Raw genomic sequence first — 20392 nt, 5'->3', positions numbered from 1 at the left:
CCTCTAGACATATACGGAGCGCCACATGAAATTCAGCCCGGATGAGCCTACATATGGGAGAACAGCAGAGAGCACGGCAGTTGAGCACAAGACTCGACAGATCCCCCACCAAAGCAGGGAGTATTTCGTGGGGAATCATCCTTGGCAGACCGCGGCTCCCGGAATTGATCCCGGAACACATCCCGGACACTTCGGGATTCACCCCGGATTCACCTTATTAAGTCCGAGATACGGCCCCGGGGCTGGATTGAAGCCCAACTTTGACAAAATGGAAAAATACGACGTTCTGATTTGTGGCAGCGGATCCGCGGGTCTCTGCGCGGCTACTTGGCTTGCCAAATATGGTGTCCGATGCAAGGTATTGGAGCGCAGGGATGGTCCTATGAAGATGGGCCAGGCCGATGGTGTGCAGTGTCGGACTGTGGAGATATTTGAAAGCTTCGGTGTTGGCGAGGAGCTCCTCCGCGAAGCTTATCATGTCCTTGAAGTCAACTTCTGGGCCGATGATGGCACAGGCATCAAACGCACTGGCCGTACGGCAGATACCCAGCCTGGTCTATCACACCAGCCTCACGTTATCTTGAACCAAGCTCGAATCAATGGGCTCTTGCTCGAGTTGATGAAGAAGACCAACGATCAGCAAATCGACTATGGTTACAATGTGACCAACGTTGAAGTGGACAGCGCCACTGCTGACGATTTGAACGCTTATCCCGTCAAAGTCACCGCAGAGAAAGATGGAAAGACCGAAGTCTTTGCAGCCAAATATGCATTGGTAAGTTGTTTTCATTTTTTATAAATCGACATCTAACTTTGGGTTCAGGCTTGTGACGGGGCACACAGCATCGTCCGCAAAGTCCTCGGGTATCGCATGATTGGAGACAGCAGCGATGCAGTCTGGGGTGTCATGGACATGGTGCCCCGAACAGACTTCCCAGACATCCGCAAGAAGTCCACTATTCGCTCAAAGGCTGGGAATATCTTGATCATTCCTCGTGAGGGTGAGAACGATAATCTCACCAGATTTTATATTGAACTTCCTGCCGGGACAAACCCAAAGGAAGTCACACTCGAAAGCCTGCAGGAACAGGCACAGAGGATTTTACATCCTTATCAAGTCGACTTTGTGGAGACTGTCTGGTGGTCGGCATACGCGATCGGACAGCGTCATGCTGATTTCTTCCACAAGGACCACCGAGTATTCCTCGCCGGCGATGCTTGCCATACTCACTCGCCCAAGGCCGGTCAGGGTATGAATGTCAGTCTGCAAGATGGATACAACATTGGCTGGAAACTTGGTGAAGTTTTGACCGGTCTGGCCAGTCCATCGCTGCTTGAGACTTACGTTGTAGAACGTCAGAAGGTTGCCATTGATCTCATCAACTTCGACCGCTATTTCTCAAAATTGTTCTCATCTGGAGCCCAAACATCTGCTGCTGAGTTTCAGAAGGGCTTTATCCAGTCTGGAAAATATACTGCTGGCTTGACAGCCAAGTATGACATTTCACCCATTACTTCGGCATTGGAATCTACGCAACTAGCTTGCAATGTGGTCGTCGGAATGCGACTACCCAGCGCACAGGTCGTGCGCTTCTGTGACTCCAAGCCTTCACAGCTCATGACAGCCCTCAAATCGGATGGCAGATGGCGCATCATGGCCTTTGTGGGTGACTTGGCTACACCAGGACAGCAATTAAAACTAAACAAGGTATGTTCGGCTCTTAGGTGGAAGTGGATCTTGTCTGATTTATGGTACAGCTTGGTGAATATTTGGACGCAGCCGACAGTCCGATCCACAGTTTCACCCCGCGAGATCAAGATGTCGATAGTCTGATCGAGACAATTGTTATCGGACATGGAAAGCGACACGACGTGGAACTAGATGACATTCCCAAGTGCTTCTATTCAATTTCAGGCAAGAATCAGACCAGAGGTACAGGCTCATGATAACTCTGCCCCACTTTGATATTGACTTGTCTCATCAGATCTTCACAAAATCTATTACGACGACGATAGTTACAACATGGGACACGGCCATGCATACGAGCATTTGGGAATCGACCCAGCACAAGGTGCCATCGTGATTGCTCGGCCAGATCAATGTAAGTAGAAGCCCGGCCTTCGAGACACCAAGTTACTGATTCCTAAACAGACGTCTCTGCCGTCATTGACCTGGCGGATTACCAGCAGGTTGGCAATTTCTTTGCTGGGTTTCTTAAGCGTCAAACGTAGGTCCGTTTGAGAAGTTCCACAAAAATCAACATAATCTGACTGACTGTACTGGACAGCATGGCCGCCGAGATTCAGACTCCTAGCCCGGTAGGCAGTAGACTGTGATGGTACTCGGCGATATCGAATGACGTGGACTTCTCCAGGTATTCGTGTACATTCTGTCTGTACATATCTGCACATATCATGTTAGCCAAGGCAAGAAAGGCTACGCTGTGTATTACTATTCAATCAAACGCAAAGCTTTCAAAGAATATTCAATTTTCACCTGGTGGACATACCAGTGGACTTGGCTCATTTCCCCAATCCCTAATTCTCTGTTCACGGCTTAGCCAAGGCTTCCTTTAATCGACCAATCATGATGACTCGACAATTAATTGGAGCCTTGGAAGTACAGTTAAAAACACAGTCAAAAAGACAGTTAAAAAGACAGTTAAAAAGACAGTTAAAAAGACAGTTAAAAAGACAGTTAAAAAAAGGTCCCGAAGTTGATGATAGCTCTCTTCCGTTACCAATCGACAAATGAGATTAAGCCAATACATAACTGCTCCTGTTTATAAGCAACTATCATCGTCTTTTTGGCCGCGCGTGAGTGCGACACTGAGGCTTGTACCGTATAATGTGTTGGTACCTTGGGTGAATCATGACTATTCCTGCTAGTTATTGAGGACTTCCATGAGTGAATTGAGGCAAGCTAGGTATTTGACTCTAGAAATTTGACCTGCTCTTTCGGGCGCAAAGATTCAGCGACATCCATTGTCTTTAATGTGCAGTCTGATTAGGCGGTGCTCTGGAGGTCTATCCGAGGTCCAGCCGAATCGGATATCCCGGAGAAAGCGTATACCCGATTGCCCCCCTCCTCTGATCTCTATTCTTGCACTTCGTCATTCATTTGCTTGTTGAGAATTGGCAACATGGATACACTATCAGCGCCACCGAAACTCGTTCATTTGTTCACTTTGCGCTGCGCAGTAGACGCGCCAATGGAGGTCGGTCATGGTCCCTATGGCAGACGACGCTGTGTTCCAATCAAGTCTGGCTCTGTACATGGAAACTATCTGAATGGCGAGGTGGTGCCAGGTGGCGCGGACTTCATGCAAGAGATGACCCTAGAGAAAATGGACACAATCAGACTCTAACACATGCGCAGGTTGGTCGAGGAAGATCAGACCACACATGTGAACACCAATTATATGATCAAAAGCGATGATGGTGCTTTTCTCTACATAAGGTAGTTCTCTAACTTAGTTAACAACAAGCAGCCTGTGCTAATTGACCAACAGAACCGAAGGAACACGGGCAGGTCCCCCGGAGGTACTGAAAGCATTGATGAAAGGTGGTCCGGTAGATCCCAGCCAGTATTGGTTCCACCTTCATGTGAAGATTGAAACCGGACATGAGCGTTATAAATGGATGAACAACCGCGTGATTGTCGGGCGAGCCACGAGGGCAAAGGGTGAAGTAGCTTATGATGCATACTTCCTGGAAAATAGCCCATAACCAGGGAAGCCAAGACACGGGCCGGCAATGGAACAAGCATAAGGCATAAGACATTAGGTTAATCTATAAGAGGTGGGGTAAATATATACAAGCAGGAGGCTTTATTCAAGTCGCATGGATACGCTGCAATAGCAATTCTGCCAAGTTGACGTATCGTCCCTGGCTCACGTCTTGCTGGGCGAGAATTTCTTCGGCAATCTCATGCGCCCAAACAAATTCGGAGTGGAAATCGCGAAGCTCCCAAAGACGTTGCCGGAGCCATGCTTGGTGTGTAAGATCGCCAGTCTCAACCACTGCCATCAGCAACGGCCAATGCAGTCTCCTCAAGAGCTTGGGGTCGGAAATGTATTGCTTTTGTGAGATGTCTATGATTGCGGCAGTAGCTTGGTGATCGGAAACTGTAGGAGGAGAGTCGACACAGAGCAGGCGACGATAAAGCAGGACCTGCGCATAGAATGTACAAACGGCCATGTAGATGGTGTTGAGAGTACGTCTAGCGGAGACACTTCCCGCAAACCTTGCTGTGATAAAGAGATCGGAGAATTTCTAGCGGGGTTAGCTCCATTGCGAACATATGATGTGAGGAAACTTTACCTCTCGTATTGAAAGAATCTCACGAAGGAGGGGCTCCTTCGAATCAACGGTACCAGCCGCTGACTCCACCAGGACTTTCCAAGTTTTATGGCGTAAGCAAAATCCAGCATGTAACAACTCCAAGGCTCGGTAATTTTCAATATCATCCAAGATCTCCTCATCGGGGTACTGCTCGCCCCAAAAGCAGCGGCCCCAGAGACGAGCACAGCGGTGGAGATGATCTGGCTGTAACGCAGGATTCCCGGATTGGGCGACATATTCGTTAAGTGACTCTGTTAGTCCCGTTGGACGAGAGCTAGCGTCAATGTATCTATTTTCTTTATCAGTATTTGGTGGGCCACTCGCAGGAGGGGGAACTCACAGAATCCATAAGAGGAACTGCTCTGGTATGAACGAAACTTTGTTCACTGTTAAGCTCCCATTGGATGAACCTTGAACTCCGGGGTATAGGAACATGTCGTCCACATTCTTGATGCGAAACAGGCGCGGGTGTGTTTCTAAAAGGGATCGCACCCCTTGAAGATGAAGTTGAAGCTAAAATGAAAGAGGTTGTTAGTCTATTGATCGGGAGGGAAAGTGTTTCTTCGTCGTCTTACATGGCGCACAGAGTGTCCGAACTGCCATTCCCATGCAATCATCAGGAAAACTGTAGCGAAAACCGTTTCTACCTCATCCAAAGAGACTTGGCGTGGGGTCTCGAGTAATTGCCTGAATTCTTTCACTGCTAAGCCATAGTGGTATCGCCCATGGTTATCTGCGGTTGGTCGGCCCGGGGAGCGCACAGCCAGTCCGTTATGGTGCATGTCGCAGGCAGCGATTGCCAGTATCATTCGCATGATCACTTTGTTGGATGAGGCAGGGCCTTCGTATAGGTGACTGTTGGTTCGAGGTATTCGATTAGTGGGGGCCTCAAAAGGACGACCAAGGCGCCCGCAGCGCTCTGGAACAAACTAACCAAAAACTGCTCCATTTCCAACCCTTCATATAATAGTAAACGAGAGAGGAGGACGGGAAGTATTGGAAGTATTGGCGATCAAGGGAGTTGAGCGTCAACGAATTTGCGCAGGCGATATTATCAATGTTTAACGAAGGGTATATAGGGGACGCGATGGTCGCGGGAGGGTAGAACGTTGGTAATTGGGGCGCATCTAGCGGTAAGATATCACCAGCCCATGAGACTGGCGAAAGGCTCGAAAAAAAGACATCTGGTTGAAAATCGACGAGCTCCTCGACTTTCGGCGCCGGGCACGTCGGATATGACTCGGAAGCGATTGGAGCGGGTTCTAGGTTGCGAATTTGAGTACTGCGCCCTCTTTTAACAGGGACTCCCCATTCGCAATTGAGACGCAGAGAAGAGCAGCGCCTGCAGACTGGTTTTTCTTCACCGCATTTAACCTTGCGGCGGCGGCAGGTACTACAGCCTGAGGAACGATTAGCCGGCTGTGGGAAAAGCCGAGAGGGTTGTAATACCGCTTTTGGACCGGGGGCCGTTGCGTCCGGACTGCATGGACATTCAAGTACCAATTCCCCCTTTGAAGCTAACGAGATCAACCAGGCATAGGCGGAAAAGGAAGAATTGAAGATGAGGACGGGTCTTCCATCGAAAAGGTCAACTGCCGAACGATAAGCTGCCGATAACGCGGGGAAGCGCTGACCTAATCTCTCCATGACGTCCGCTAGCTGTTTTGGGTAAAGGGTTGCAGATATTTTTGCGTGAGGTTATACTGACATTCAAGAAGGGCTAGATTGGACAAAAATCTTCTATAACAACATCTGAAAGCTTTGCAGGCCATACTAGGTCAACATTCTCTCTTACAAACCAATTGACCCATGTACGACCATGTTCTTGTCGCATGCTCGGCTTATACTTCGAGTCCGAGTTGCGTTTAACGCTAAACCTTATGCTCCTAAGCTTCTCGATCCTGCTGAATTGTGGAACTCGATGGATTCGGTTGATAATTCGAGCACGTTCTGTTCTACGCAATCTGCACCTGGGCATCATCACCCTAAAATTGGACCCATAACGTTTTCGGGCCCTGCGATGTGTCCGCACTGTTGGAATCTCCATAATACATTATATATGAACTCAATCTACCCTAACAATCTCCTCTTGCCACTGGCTCCGTGCTGTGTTATACAAAGCATCTTCAGTGACCATGTCCCATCCAATCAAAGCCAAGGACTTCCCAACGATGACTGCCTCAACATGAGCTTCATCTGTTCCAGCTGCAGCTGCGAATGTCGGGTGATGAGGATACGATGTTTCGGGTGCAGGGATGCCAAACATGGTATGAAGAGTAGGAGTCTCATAGCTGACATTGCCTATTCAAAAAGTTAGCCTCGTTGGTTAAGATGGAATCACTACCTATCACATACCGATATCAGATGATCCCGTCAATACTTTTTCGTGTCGCTTGAGTACATCACGATCGTAGCGTCCCATGTGTACTTGGTATCGCTCACAGAGCATATCATTCAGCCGGACATCGGTATATAGCTCATCTCTGAAATAGAAGTGGTCAGTCAAGTAAACGTAAGTCACAGGCACGGGCATCATACTCCTCAATCTTGACCTGACAACCTGTAGCCAATGCTCCCGCCTCAATACAGTTTCGTACTTTGCCAATAAGAGTATTCAATCCCTTCAAAGTAGGGCTCCGTACTTGCCAAAACGCCTTTGTGTACGCAGGAATCACATTCGCAACCTTGGGTGTGTCCAAGAAAGCAACATGAATTCTTTGGTCTGGAAGCAGCTGTTGTCTCAAAACTGCCACGTTGTTATAGGACGATATCAATGCGTCCAATGCATTGATACCCTCCCAAGGATTGCCACCCGCATGCGCATTTCGTCCTGTGAATTCACCTGCAATGAGATATAGCGATTAGCGGACGAAACTTATGCGGTTGAAATTCCTTACAATGAACATTCTTCCTAGCATTCATGAGTGTCCCGGCAATTCCACAGCACTTCTGGTCGGGATACATCTTCTGGGGTCCAGGATGACTTTGAAAATGGTCAGTTTGAATTCCGACTTCCTCTTGGGTGGCTTTCAACTCACGCCATCAGGGAGATATCGACCCCTTTGTAGGCCCCGGCGTCGATGAGCTTTTCCTTGCCACCTCCATTCTCCTCTGCCGGGGTGCCTAGTAGCTGGGTTCGCCCTTGAATACCAAATTTCTTTATGGTCAATGACAAAGCGACGAAAGCAGCAACGCTGCTGGTTGAGATGAGGTTATGGCCACATGCATGGCCAATGTCAGGCAAAGCATCATACTCTGCGTTGAAATTGATTAAACGGCCACCATTGCCACTCAAGACTTCAAAGGAAGTACCAAGACCGTAGGCATGGCGAGTAACTGTGAAGCCCTGCTTCTCGAGGAAATCGCAGATTGCATCGTGAGCACCGTGCTCCTGGTAGGCAAGCTCGGGATTTGACCAGATCTGATAAAAAGAACGGCTTGATCAGTCTCCTGGAAAAAAATGAGGGTAGTTGGGGGGAATACCTTATGGTTCAACTCTCGCAGCTCCTTGTTTATTGCTTTCAAAGTAGCATCCACTGAGGCTTTGACCTCCTCTATGTTGATTGCTGTGACGGTCATGGTGACAAAATATCTGCTTGAACTTTGCTGCTGAATAGAGCTGTCGCCTGGAAAGTGGCTTTGTGTATGATTATAATTTCGAACCAGCCAAGGGATATTTAACTCTTGGTATCTTGCCAAGTCGGAGGCAGATGGAGATCTGAAGGTAGCATTGGTGTGGCGTTTGCCGACGATATAGCGAGCGCGGAGAGTGAAAAAGATGTGTCATGAACTCAGTGTCTTTGACCTATCGCTGGTGATATTATCTGGAGTCGATATGAAATCATTAGAAAGAGTATGGACGGAAATGACGGTTATCATCCCGCGATCCACGAGTTGGCCTATCATGTCGGATGCCTCGGCAATCTGCACAGACCTGTGGAATCCGGGGTAACAACAAACTTGCATTGAACCTTGGACCCATCAGATTATTCCGGGGCTATGCTGCGTCACGTGGAGAGATGTCATGCCAAATGTTGGAGGAGAGGCGGGTGTTCTCTGGATATCGAATTTGGCTTTTCGGATTCCGAGCTCTGCTTCCCTGTTTCTTTCTCTTTCTTTACATTTGTTCTGTTTGCTTATCATCTCGCTATCTCTTGAGATGTTCAACGCGGGGTACGATAGGGAAAGTGGGTTGCCGATGAGGATGATTGCCGACGTGCTATGTCGCTCGTCTGATTCGCCAGACTGCCGATGTATAGATGCCAATCTTTTGCTCCTCGCAAAGTCAAAGCAAACAGCAACAGCTGACGATAACTTGACTCTGTGGTAAATACTTCGGCATCTAGAATTGACTACCGTCGCCTTTCGTTGCCGCTAAATTTGCCCGTGTTGAGGCCAATTGCTATCACACCGACCCCCGCCTTTACCAATACCAGTAGTCACATCTAAGCAACGTAATAATGACTTTTCAGACACGAGAATTCTCGAATATTGTTGCCCTATCAGATGGTATCTTGTCTTCGATTACGCCACCGTGCCCAGGGGGCTATACCTTGGCCTCACTGTGTTGGGAGTCATATAGACCCCTAACATTCCCACAAACTCGACATATATTAACCGAACGCGCATTATTCAATATTTCTAAAGGATTCCTTCCAAAAGCTTTATATTCCACTTCTATTGCCTTGTTTTATTTCTAGTTTGACCAACAATATCATGGAGAAACACCAACCTCCGTCCGGGGACGCCCAATCTGGCGCCGAGAAGCTACAAGTCGATGATTCCATCATGCGGGACATCGACTTTGGCCAAGTACTCGACGCTGAAACAACTCCAGAAATGGAAAAGAAAGTCTTGAGAAAATTGGACTGGTTTTTGATACCCCTGATGGGTGGCTGTTATATGTTGCAGTATATTGACAAGTTGGCGATCAGCCAAGCGACACTTTTCAACCTTCGACAAGACTTGGTTCGTTCAGCCCCTTTGATCCTGCATTAATCTAGGTATCTGTGAAATTCCGCTGACACACGCTAGAATCTTAAAGGCAATGAGTACAACTGGGCATCCGCCATCTTCTACTTTGGATATTTCGCATGGAGCTGGTATGTCCACCTCAGGACTTGGACATATTTTACCTTCGAGTTTCCTACTGACAGAAAACCTTCAATTTAGGCCCAGCTCTTACTTGGTCGGTACGTTCATATCATCTAAGAGACCTCTGTTGGTGTGGATTGTATCAATCCTGCAGCAACGAAGTGAATTTTAGCGTGACATGTCCCTAACCATTTCTTCAGTCAGGCTTCCTCTAGGAAAATACCTTGGTGTAGCTGCTTGCGTTTGGGGGGCTTGCCTTATGGTTCATGCTGCATGCATCAACTGGGGTGGACTCATGGCAGCACGGTTCTTCCTTGGAGTCGGAGGTATTCGCTTCCTTCCCTATACTTTCAATCCAAATGCTAACTCACTTTCGAAAAACAGAGGCATCTATTGCTCCAGGATTTGCCCTGATCACTGGCATGTTCTATACCAGGGAGGAGCAGCCTGCTCGACAAGCAGCATGGTTTTGCGGAAATTCGATTGCTGTCCTTCTCGGTGTAAGTCCACACTCTACGAGGGCGTACCGTATTCCGTTTCTTGTGTCCTGGTCTAACCAATATGAAATTAGGGATTGATTGCATATGGCATTGGAAATATTCACGTTGAAGCTATTGCCCAATGGCAGTTGCTTTTCCTCGTTCTCGGTGCCGTTACCTCTGCATACGGCATCCTCTTATTCCTCACTTTACCTGATTCGCCCGCCAAAGCCATTTTCCTCAAATCACATGAACGTGCCATCGCAGTGCAACGAACACTCAAGAACAAGACTGGAGTTATGGATCAAGGAAATTTCAAATGGAACCAGGTTTGGATGGCTGTCAAAGATCCTCAGATGTGGTTTTTGGTCCTATATACCCTGTGCGTCAACTTCTGCAACGGAGGTCTCACTAGCTTCTCTGCTATCATTATCACCGGCTTTGGTTTCCCTCATCTAGAGGCTCTTCTCATCCAAATGCCTATTGGTGGCGCACAGCTTGTTTTCCTCATCCTGAGTTCGGGTGTCGCCTCGCTCGTTCCAAAGACTCGAATCCTCATGATGATCTTCAACACTGCAGTCTCGATGGTTGGCATGCTTCTAATTTGGAAGCTTGGTGATGATAACCGAGCCGGAAAGATGACGGGTCTTTGTCTTGGAGGTGTTTTTGCGGCCAACATCCCCTTGTCGCTGAGTCTGATTAGCTCGAACGTTGCTGGATTCACCAAGAAAAGTACAGTCAGTGCTGTCATGTTTGCAGCATACTGCATTGGAAACATTGTTGGACCTCAGTTCTTCATTCCCTCCGAGGAGCCATCATATCCGGTAAGTCTCCTTTTGTCCGTGCCGGTGCGACGGGCCAGCTGCTAACATTCGATAGACGGGTATCAAAGCTTCCATGTCCGGCCTGGCCTTTGGTATATTCTTCCTGATCTGCCTTTACGTGTATTATGTCTTTGAGAACCGTCGTCGGGACCGTCTTTATGGATCTCCAAGGGAGATGACGGAGAGAGAAGAGCTACAAGATGAAATATCGAACAAGACGGACCACGAGATTGAAAGTTTCCGATACGTTCTTTGAGATAGTTTAGTCAATTCCAAATATGGACATTCGATCCACGGCTTTTTCTTCATGTGCTCTTTGCCTTGGCCTTCTTGTATCTCGTTCCATGGCACACTAGCAAGTACTTGGCGAAGAAGTCCTCTGCGAAGTCATCAAATGGTTCGTAAGTCGCCCCAAGCTGGTAGGCTGCTGCAATACCGGAAATACAAGCAATCTCGTGCATGTTCTGTGATGTCTTGAGGTCAGCATCGCAAAGGATTCGTGGAAATAGATAGACTCACCACCATGGTCCAGCTTCCAGCGTAAAGTGTTCGGTTAGTACCATTGATAAACATCATTCCCGCGACCACCCGAAGATAATGCTGCCAGCGATGGCCGAACTGGTGCCACCATTTCCGACTGCATCGAAATATTAATAGCAATTCTCGCATATCGTGAGAAAAAAATTCCGAAAGACTTACGCGATAATTCTCGACGGATCAATATCGTTCCACGTCCATAGATCCTTTTCTTGATCGTTCTAAAAGAAGGAATTTCGGAGTCAGGAAAAGCTGCAGCAATATGTCTCAAGGAAGAAGCATACCAAAAAGATTGTCTGGAACACCTGCTGGTCCTCCGGCAGCGGCGGTTTGTCCGTGCCAAGGTTTTCGCGAAATTGGTGCTGGTAATGAGTGCAATTGAAGCCCATCTCTATCTTCCCCGGGTCCGATTTGTAGGAGCGTGTAAAGTACATCGGCCTGAATCCCAGCCAACCATCCTTTTGACTCAGGGGTTGCTGCTCTGCAAACGCGATTTGGTCTTTTCGTGTCTGCGAAGTGGGCTTCGCTACCAACTCCGGATCATACTGCATTTCGAAAATCTTCTGGAAATAATCCGAGTCTGAGTGAGTTATGGTAATGTCGTTGTAGAACTTGACGCCGCCCAAAACATATTTCTCGCGCCATGTCGCGTGGCGGTCCAAGAGCCTCTTTGCTTCATCGGCCGGGCAGCACATCACCAGATCGTCAAATTCGTGAACAGATGGGTCCCCCTTAGGATTCTCGCCATCGTAGTCCTGCAATTGCAAGACAACACCTTTCTTATCTCGCTTCAGGATAGATGTGCGACAACCGAGCCGAAACTCGACTCCCTTCTCACGCAAGTCGCGGGTCCAGTCTCGATAGAAGTTGCTCAAGTTTGGGAAGGTATACATGGTGGGGAGATTGGGCAAAAGTGTGTCCGGGTCATACTCCCAGAGCTTCATCTGCGGGTCATTGAACAGGCGCTCCAGCAAGACACTCGAGACGTTGGGGGTCTGATTGCCCGTGCCGAGGAACAGGGCCAGCAATGGCAGAACCATTTTGTTGCTAAAATCGCTAGTAAAGCGGAACAGTCGTAGAATGATCTTGACGGGCATGATACCGAGGATGGGCATCAGGTATTTGATGCAGGACAGGACCCGGGACAACTTCTTAATCTCCGCAGAATGCTCATCAACCAACTGGCTGGGGAAAACATTGGTCCAAAAGTCCTTTCCTTTGCCGAACGCGACTTGAAGCTTCACCTGTTGAGGCTCATAGCCGTAGCGACGGAAGAATTGAAAGGTATGCCGGAAGATCTGTGAGCCCCCTTGAACGCCGTCGTTCAGCCAGCTTGCCCCGTGTTTGCTTTCATCCAAAGTGATTGATGTGGCCTGGCCACCAGTGTAACTCTCCGTGTCTATTAGAGTGACGGCAAATTGTGGGTGCTTGGCCAATGTCGAGGCGCAGGACATACCGGCGGCACCGGCGCCTATGATGGCGACTTTCTTAGGGGCCATTGCATGCAATGCACTCTGTGAAGGAAGTTGAACCCCGAAGTAGGTCGTACAACTGTATATTATCCATGTTGGAATGTGTTGATGTCACTATGGTGATGTCAGATACCAGCACGATACCCGACATCTCTTCTTTTGCGATGGGCCAATCAGACGGTCGATCGGGTAAGGCTTAGATGTGATGAAAAGCAATAGTGGCAGATCAACAACAAGGAACTTTCTGATCACAGACTATTGAGAGATCTGCAGGAATTTGTCAAGAAAATAATCGTGAATAGTTCCTTTCAATCATTGGTGGTTCTAGACTCTTTTCGACAGGTCACATCTCCCCAATACCTGCCGGATACTTGCCTTGTGGGAGTGGGGTGGCAAAGGATAGAAGTACCTCATCAGTACCTGGGCTCCGATACTCCGTACAATCGCTTTGTACTGGAGTATACGGGGTCTGATGCCTACGGAGTACCAATCCCTCTAAAGGAGGATTTAACCGTAATGACCTTGTTCAGGTATTGTTCTACCAACCGAAGACTTCCGTACGAAGGAGTACCCCATAAATGAATGGAATACAATAAAATGCCACTCCCGACGCCGTTGAAAAGGTGGAGCAAACGAGGATCTCAGTAATTTTAAAAAATGCAAAGGAACAAACGGAGATGAAGAACAGAACGGGAAGAAAAATAAAATCCGAAAAAAAAAACGAGAAAGTGTTTAGGGGCACGTTATCACCTCCACTCTTGACTTTCACTTTCACTTTCACTCTCTTCCTCCTACCGGACACTTACACTTTCGACTCATTTCGTTTCTTCCCTTCCATTCCCTCCCTTGCTTCTTTTGCTTCCCCTGTCTTCATCATGAGCGGCGGGGTATACCCCATGGACCACATGCAATATGGTGAGTGCGATGTCTCGTGAAATTGCGATCGGAAACTTGGCGCTGGGGAAATCCGCAAGCACTCCGTCGGCTTTCGGGGGAAGCTCTCGAGTGTTGTCTCGGAAGCTATTCAGAGTCTCGATCCAACGCCAAGCGGTTCCCAACTTCGATCGCAATCTCGAGATCTCGATCGCTGACTTTATCGCGCCGATGTCTCTCCGGCTCGGCCCACGGCCCCGGAGTGCACGGTGCAAGCCATCGCAGAGGAACCACAAACCCCATCATCTCGAGGCTTTGGCTCCGAAATCTTCAAAATCTTTGGAGGTAATGGCAGCGCCCAGAATCAGAATGCGAATGCCCAGAAGAAGGCGACTCGAGGTGAGCACCCACTCAGCCCCCGCTCGTCACATATTCCACCACTGACCTCCCCAGATGGTCAACAGCCCAAGCGACGAGGACCGAAGCCCGACAGCAAGCCGGCGTTGACTCGGCGACAAGAATTGAACCGCCAGGCACAGAGGTAGAACCACAGCGTCACCGGTTAGAAGAATGGGGCTGATTTTGGCTAGGACGCATCGCGAGCGCAAGGAACAATACATGCGAGCACTCGAGACCGAGGTGTCGCGATTACGGGAAGCATACACGACGGAGATCGCAGATGCCAACGCCACGATTCACCAACAAAAGGGCGCGATTCATGCAGTACGGGAGGAGAACGAGATCCTCAAGGAGATCCTGGCAGCACACGGAGTTCAATATGAAGCCGAATTCGAGCGACGACGGGCGGAGCGCCCGCCCATGCCTTTCGATTCCAGTCCCGTTGCTGCGAGCAGCACTGCATCACAATCGGTGCCTCGTACAACCTCAGTCAGCAACCATGATACGACCCCGGCGACCACCCTCTCCGACATGAGCCCGCGTGCTAATGGGATGGACCACTCCGATGTCTCGCCCTCGATCGGATATGGTGGTCAGCAAGTCTACCAGACTAGCCCTGGTGAACAATCCATGTCGATGGATCATTCGTCATTTACGCCGGTGGATTCCATGCAACCTATGCCGCCCGTGCCTATGCAAAATCTCCGCGGCGTGTTCGAGACAGATCCCCAGCTTCAAGTTGATTTCATATTGACGTGAGTGCCCCTTTCCGAACACCACGCGCACAGCATACTGACACCGTTTAGGCTAGAAGGACCCTGTCGCGAACACACGGATTATCTCTGTCGACGATCCGTCACCGAAGCCGACGACGAAGACATGCCATTCTCCGGGCATGCTTTGATGGCTACCTGCCCGCCACCAAGTTATATCGAGAAGACAACCCACGAACAACCATACCCGCACAAGGCGCCGGATCTGCCTCACGCAAACCTAAGCACCCTCCTCAATCTCAGCCGACAGCTTGTGACAGAGGGCCAAATCACACCAATCATGGCACTCCAGTGTCTGAAGAACCACGAGCTATACCCGACTCTCCGTCGCGACGACGTCAAGATCATCATCGACACACTAAACACCAAGGTCCGATGCTACGGCTTTGGAGCCGTGGTCGAGGACTTTGAGTTGATAGATTGTCTTAGCAGCGTGCTTGGCACAAAGGTTGATCTCGGCATGTCTGGTACAGCCGACGAGTCGATGTATGGCTGAGTTGAGTGAGACAGGGGGAAATCATTATGACCTGGTTTTTCCGAGTTCTCTGGTTGTATCATTGCTAGCGTTTGATCTGTTTGTACATACGTGAAGCTTTCACCAGAAAGCTTCTTTTGGCTGAAATCCCTTTGCTTTCTTCTATCTTTGTGATGCACCAAAGGTCGTCCACATTGGAAATTGATTGGCTTGCTCGCTTTGCTGTGAATTCTCCTTGGTATTTTCTTATTACCGTCGTACCTCTGAAAAGTGTTGGTGTCTGGAAATATCAAGGGTTGCAACCCTATAGGCATATAACGGGTTTCAGGCCACAGCTGGGCAGTACATTGAGCATCCCGAGATCCTGCCAAGGTGGCATTGAATCCAAGGCTCTGTTTACTGGTCTGTGGTGACTCCCGAGATTGCTCAAAGAAGACATACGTAGGCCAGTCTGGCGGGCTACACAGTTGCCCTGGATATGTCTCTATGGGCGCAGTGATGGAGTCGAAAGTATACGTGCCAGTGAGGCTTGAACTCCAGTTTTAGGACTTTACGTTTGAGTGAATTGAATGAAGAAAAGGATTATGATCAAATCTATCAAGAGTATAAGAGCGTCAAATTTTAGGTAGAGTACGTATGCACATCTGGAACATTCAAGTCATCAGTTTACTCCTCAGCGTCGGACTTCTCATCAGAAGGCTCCTCAATCTCAGCCTCCTCATCTTCCTCGAAAGTAGTAGCAGGAACGCTGTACAGACGGAGAACGGACTTGTTGGGGTCCTTGATGAGGACGTACTTCTTGACCTTCTCAGCGGGCTCCTCGGAGTCGAGGGTGCGAATGCGGTCAACGATAGTACGGACGATACCCCAACCGTTACCGAGGTTCAGGTTCATCTGGCTAGCGAACTCGCGGGGCTTGTAGCCAGCAACGCCGAGAACGACGTGGCCAGCGGCAGAGCGAGGGTTGACACGAGAGACAAAACCGAGCTTCATGCCGTCGGCCTTGGCGAGGATAGCCTGGGTGGTCCAGCGGGCAAGCTTGGCAGAGTTGTTCTTCATCTCAGTGGCGAGGACAGCACCGCGCTGGGAGTTGAGCTTGCTGCGCCAGTCGAGGGCACCGCCGGAGCCCTGGGCCTTGGGGTCGAACTCGTTAAGAGCCTTGATGATCAGCTGCTGGTCTTCACCACCGGTAGGGCCGCCCTTCATGACGGCGTCGACCTCGGTACGGACAACCATGGAGACGGGCTCCTCGTCGCGCTCGAGGGAAATGTCGAAGCGGCGGTACTTGTAACCCTTGGAGGCGAGGGGCTCGGTCTCCTCGGTCTCGTCGTAGAAGGGGTTAGGCTTGGAGAAGGAGACCTTCGACTTGTCGGACTCGGTCAGGGTCTGCAGGGCGAAGTTGTGGTTGATGATGGTAGCTTCCATGGCGAGAGCGTTGGGGGTGTTGAGCTGGTCCTGCTTGCCGGTGGTCTCGGTGGCCTCGAGGGGTGCGTCAATGGCGTTCTCGTTCACGGAGACCATGTCGAAGGAAGCACCGTCGCGCTTGTCGAAGTAAATCTTGTCGCCCTGGTGAACAATGACGATATCCCACGAGTAGACACTGCGGGTAGCGCACATCAGCATGGAGAGGATATCGGAGGTAGCGAAAACAGTGGCGGCGTTCTTCTCGGAGAGCTCGTTGATGACGGGATCCTGGGAAGTGGTGACGTTGTAGGCGGCGCGGTCGAGAGCCTGGATTCTGCGCTCGGCGTTCTTGACAGGGGCCTTGTCGTAAGACTTGTCGTAGTAATGGAGGAAACCGTAAGTCTCGAGGTCCTCACCCTCGGGAGCATCGAGGTTCAGCTTAGAAAGACGGCTGAAGTCAACCTCCTCCAGCATAGTCCATTCAGGACGGATGTTGACAGAGGGCTCACGGATGCGCTGGGGCTTGTCGTAATCTCTCCAGCCGAAACGACGGCCACCACGCTGGCCACCACGTCCACCGCGGGTATCGTAGTTGTATCCAGACTTGTTCTGGTCACGGCCACCGGGACCGGCACGCTGGAAGCCACCACGTCCACCACGCTGGTTGGCAGCACCGCGCTGGCCACCGCGGCCACGGAAGACAGTGCCACCGCCACGGCCGAAAGCGCGCTTTTGGGTGCGGGTGTTGTCAACAACGGAGAAGGAGGACTCGTCTTCGGCGGTTGCGACGGTGAAGAGGTTGGAGGAGCCGGCGCCGTAAACCTGCTGGTCTGTTGAAGAATGTTAGTGATCCCGCCGACTCGGAAAGCGGTAGAGGGGCAGGAGGAAAAGGCCAAACACTCACCTCTGAAACCACGGTTGTACTGAGGGCGCTGGTTCTGGCGCTCCTTGGACTCAGCAGTCCAGTCAGCCATACGGCCCAACTTGTCGCCCTTGGAGAAAGGAGCGTAAGGGACACCGGACAACATGTTGTCAGCGGTGGTGGAGGGGCCCCAGGTGTCCTCCGCTGGGAGGGCGGCCACCAGGTCTGCGAGAGAAGTGGAAGGCATTGTGATGATCTAAGGGCAATTTGCGCTAAGCAACTGCTCAAAAATCAAAAATGTAGAGGGGTTGGTTGATTGATAACCCCGTGGAATGTGGTGCGGGTTAATTGAGGGAAGTTTTTTTGTGTCGCGAGGCTGTGGCGGTGCGAACAAAGAGCACCGCCACACCGCCACACGTCTTGTTGTCCCATGTCTTTCTGCCTTGGGGCCTTGTCGCTGGCTCTGCCAAATAATCCGTGAATCTACATTGCTTCTCTTTTGATGACATACCGCAGGGAGTCTCAGCAGGTTATTTCCACCAAGAGGAATTTTTACAATCCTTCATGAAAACATCGTCTTATCTTTGTCTTAGTTCTCGGCATTGGCATTGCCCAGGTGCTCAGGCGCATCTGACTGATGACTATTGTCAACTATTGAACCTTGGAGATTGAAGAGGTTAACACTGGTAGCCTTGAAAAAATCCAGCTACTGGACAGCAACCGAGACCTGTCGGTGAACGAGATTGGCTTCAATTGATTCACGTAACTCTTTCCAACATCACTTATCAAGATCGACGCGAACGGCAGAAGCCAAGAACCATCCCTTGATTCCACTCTCTCGGTTAGAGATATATGCCGATTAACTCCCGTCCCGATCGAAGGCTACCAAGACCATGGAACGGCAGTGAAGTCACATCCCGTGGTGCCGGTGCTGGCACTGTTCAATCAACGGCGCGAGGCTTATCTCGGGAAGAATTTGTGCCCGGCTCCACTGCTGCAATATACACGACAATGTGACCAGTGACAAATCACTACATAACATTCATATACGGAATAGACTTTGGATAAGAGCCCAAGCTTACAGTTGGCTCATGGTCAAATGACTTTTGCCGCAGCTGGAGAGGCGGGTGCACTGAGCTCCAAGTGCTCCATACTCTGCGTACCTTGCAGTGGATTAGCCTCTCAGCGGCCCTGGTTCGAGAGCCACTGAAAAGATCGCCCGGCTATCGGCTCCGCAGATAAGGCCCCTCCCATCTGGAGAGCAGGATTGAGAAGAGGAACTGGTCAAAGTGCTCCACTCGCTAATTGCCAATTGACTGGTACATCGACCTTGGGCCAGTGACTGCAACGCTTTTCATGATAATGGACATAAGCCAAGTCAGATCGGCAGCCAAGCCAGTTCACCTGGGGGCCATTTTGGCCTTTTCCAAATGGAGAGTGTCGGTATCTGCCCTCTGTGCAGCCGTTCTGTATGTACACCAAGCATAAGGTATACTGTTCCTGCATGCATGTGCCTCGGTCCAGGGTCGACCCCCTGGAGCCTGCTTTGGTACGGAGTACAATCCTATCTAAAGTTTTGCAGATCATATGTCTCGCTTCTATGGAATACTACTCGGTAGGCCCATGGTCGACAGCTCACAAATCTTTGTCGCTGACACCCTGAATCGGTGATAACAGTACACAGCGGTTGACTAAAATTCTCATCTAGAAGCAATCTTTGTCCTAGGTGATCCTCTCCTGGAAGCTATATAAGGCCGCTCATATCCCTGGACTTTGACTCTCGTTCCTCATCAGCAACCTCTCACCAAACAAGCAACCAAATCTCCAATTTCCACCACCCACACAACAATCATCAAAATGAGATTCTTCGCTCTCTCTGTCCTCTCTCTGGTTGGCGCCGGCATGGTGTCTGCTCGCCCCAGCGAGAGTCTCTCCCTCAAGCGTGGTGATACCTCTGAATGTGTGGGACCCTTGCTTTGCTGTGGTACTCTCACTACCCCCTCGACTCCACCGTCGACCCGCTCCTGCTGGCTCTCGGCGTTGATGCCGCCAACATTGTCGGATCTGTCGGTCTTGCTTGTATGTCTTTACCGTCCCTAATCGAAGCTTGTCAAGCTTGTTGCTAATGCATTTCACAGGCCATGGCTATGACTCCAGCTGTGAGACTAAGCCTCAATGCTGTACCGAGGCCAACCTTCTGGTAAGCGACAGAGCTGAACAAATTTGCCACGCAGTACTAATTTTCATCACAGGGTGGCACCGTGGCTCTTGGCTGCGCGGATTTGAAGTAAATCAGCTTCGTCAGAGCTTTTCCAGAGGCATTTTTGGGTCAAGTCAGACTGCATAAGTTTATTTGAACTAGTGCAAGTTGCTGCTCCCCTTTGTCGATCAAGTACAGTCCTTTCTTCTACATAATAGCAATGTAATAATTTGATGATTTGTTCATTCCAACCTTGAAAGGTTCCAGCTACCTTCAGATTCTAAGTAAAATATTGTATCCATTCATTTAGAGTTTGATGAATGCCCTTGATATAATCTCCCAACCTTTGGAAAGGCTTCAGGATTGAATAAATGACAAATCACATTAGAAGTGTGGTGTCTGTCGTGCCGGCAGCACATATTTTAATCTAGGGAATCAGCCACCTGAGCACATCCATCTCAGCATGTGGGTAAGATCGACTGTTATTTCGTTGTGAATTGAGTCAACCGTTTGGGAAACACCAGGATATGTCCGATGGTATCTGGTGAATGGTCACAATTGATGAAAACGAGTTGCTTCAGAGCAGTCTGTCTGGAAATGTAGGACAAGGAAAAATGGATGGCCATCGACTTTGGCTCGTTCCTCTCGTCGGCTTT

At 49.7% G+C, this 20392-nt stretch overlaps 9 protein-coding genes across 9 annotated transcripts; 5 read left to right on the top strand and 4 right to left on the bottom strand.

The window, feature by feature from the left end:
* Positions 1-67: 67 nt before the first annotated feature.
* N7506_004105 (putative phenol 2-monooxygenase) lies at positions 68-2232 on the top strand (the record flags this gene model as incomplete). Its single annotated transcript, XM_056953400.1, has 5 exons — positions 68-775; positions 824-1708; positions 1759-1933; positions 1986-2102; positions 2153-2232. Coding segments are annotated over 5 exons (1965 nt in total), but the record flags the coding sequence as incomplete, so codon positions are not given.
* A 911-nt stretch (positions 2233-3143) lies between these two features.
* On the top strand, positions 3144-3729 carry N7506_004104 (DUF3237 domain-containing protein; the record flags this gene model as incomplete). The annotated part of the gene is made up of 3 exons (XM_056953399.1): positions 3144-3325; positions 3380-3460; positions 3513-3729. The coding sequence occupies 3 exons, from the start codon at positions 3144-3146 to the stop codon at positions 3727-3729; spliced, it is 480 nt and encodes a 159-aa protein (XP_056812288.1).
* Positions 3730-3834: 105 nt separating this feature from the next.
* On the bottom strand, positions 3835-5836 carry N7506_004103 (Zn(II)2Cys6 transcription factor; the record flags this gene model as incomplete). The annotated part of the gene is made up of 6 exons (XM_056953398.1): positions 3835-4275; positions 4324-4633; positions 4685-4857; positions 4920-5231; positions 5275-5744; positions 5794-5836. 6 exons carry the CDS (start codon positions 5834-5836, stop codon positions 3835-3837), a joined length of 1749 nt encoding a protein of 582 aa, XP_056812287.1.
* A 463-nt stretch (positions 5837-6299) lies between these two features.
* N7506_004102 (M20 family metallopeptidase) lies at positions 6300-7923 on the bottom strand (the record flags this gene model as incomplete). The annotated part of the gene is made up of 7 exons (XM_056953397.1): positions 6300-6329; positions 6419-6645; positions 6700-6827; positions 6883-7186; positions 7242-7327; positions 7383-7765; positions 7828-7923. 7 exons carry the CDS (start codon positions 7921-7923, stop codon positions 6300-6302), a joined length of 1254 nt encoding a protein of 417 aa, XP_056812286.1.
* Positions 7924-9060: 1137 nt separating this feature from the next.
* Positions 9061-10997, top strand: N7506_004101 (uncharacterized protein; the record flags this gene model as incomplete). The annotated part of the gene is made up of 7 exons (XM_056953396.1): positions 9061-9312; positions 9379-9446; positions 9517-9536; positions 9639-9764; positions 9823-9938; positions 10010-10741; positions 10797-10997. The coding sequence occupies 7 exons, from the start codon at positions 9061-9063 to the stop codon at positions 10995-10997; spliced, it is 1515 nt and encodes a 504-aa protein (XP_056812285.1).
* Positions 10998-11046: 49 nt separating this feature from the next.
* Positions 11047-12777, bottom strand: N7506_004100 (putative flavin-containing amine oxidasedehydrogenase; the record flags this gene model as incomplete). The annotated part of the gene is made up of 4 exons (XM_056953395.1): positions 11047-11205; positions 11261-11378; positions 11441-11499; positions 11563-12777. The coding sequence occupies 4 exons, from the start codon at positions 12775-12777 to the stop codon at positions 11047-11049; spliced, it is 1551 nt and encodes a 516-aa protein (XP_056812284.1).
* Positions 12778-13625: 848 nt separating this feature from the next.
* flbB lies at positions 13626-15291 on the top strand (the record flags this gene model as incomplete). The annotated part of the gene is made up of 5 exons (XM_056953394.1): positions 13626-13665; positions 13909-14022; positions 14077-14164; positions 14214-14777; positions 14829-15291. 5 exons carry the CDS (start codon positions 13626-13628, stop codon positions 15289-15291), a joined length of 1269 nt encoding a protein of 422 aa, XP_056812283.1.
* Positions 15292-15936: 645 nt separating this feature from the next.
* N7506_004098 (eukaryotic translation initiation factor 3 subunit D) lies at positions 15937-17783 on the bottom strand (the record flags this gene model as incomplete). The annotated part of the gene is made up of 2 exons (XM_056953393.1): positions 15937-17504; positions 17579-17783. The coding sequence occupies 2 exons, from the start codon at positions 17781-17783 to the stop codon at positions 15937-15939; spliced, it is 1773 nt and encodes a 590-aa protein (XP_056812282.1).
* Positions 17784-19393: 1610 nt separating this feature from the next.
* Positions 19394-19827, top strand: N7506_004097 (hydrophobin family protein; the record flags this gene model as incomplete). Its single annotated transcript, XM_056953392.1, has 3 exons — positions 19394-19619; positions 19675-19736; positions 19789-19827. 3 exons carry the CDS (start codon positions 19394-19396, stop codon positions 19825-19827), a joined length of 327 nt encoding a protein of 108 aa, XP_056812281.1.
* Between the last annotated feature and the right edge of the window lie 565 nt (positions 19828-20392).

This window comes from Penicillium brevicompactum (assembly GCF_028827555.1).
Source record: "Penicillium brevicompactum strain IBT 35665 chromosome Unknown utg000003l_segment0_segment0, whole genome shotgun sequence".
Lineage (NCBI taxonomy): Eukaryota > Fungi > Ascomycota > Eurotiomycetes > Eurotiales > Aspergillaceae > Penicillium > Penicillium brevicompactum.
This window is presented reverse-complemented; position numbering and strand designations above follow the sequence as displayed.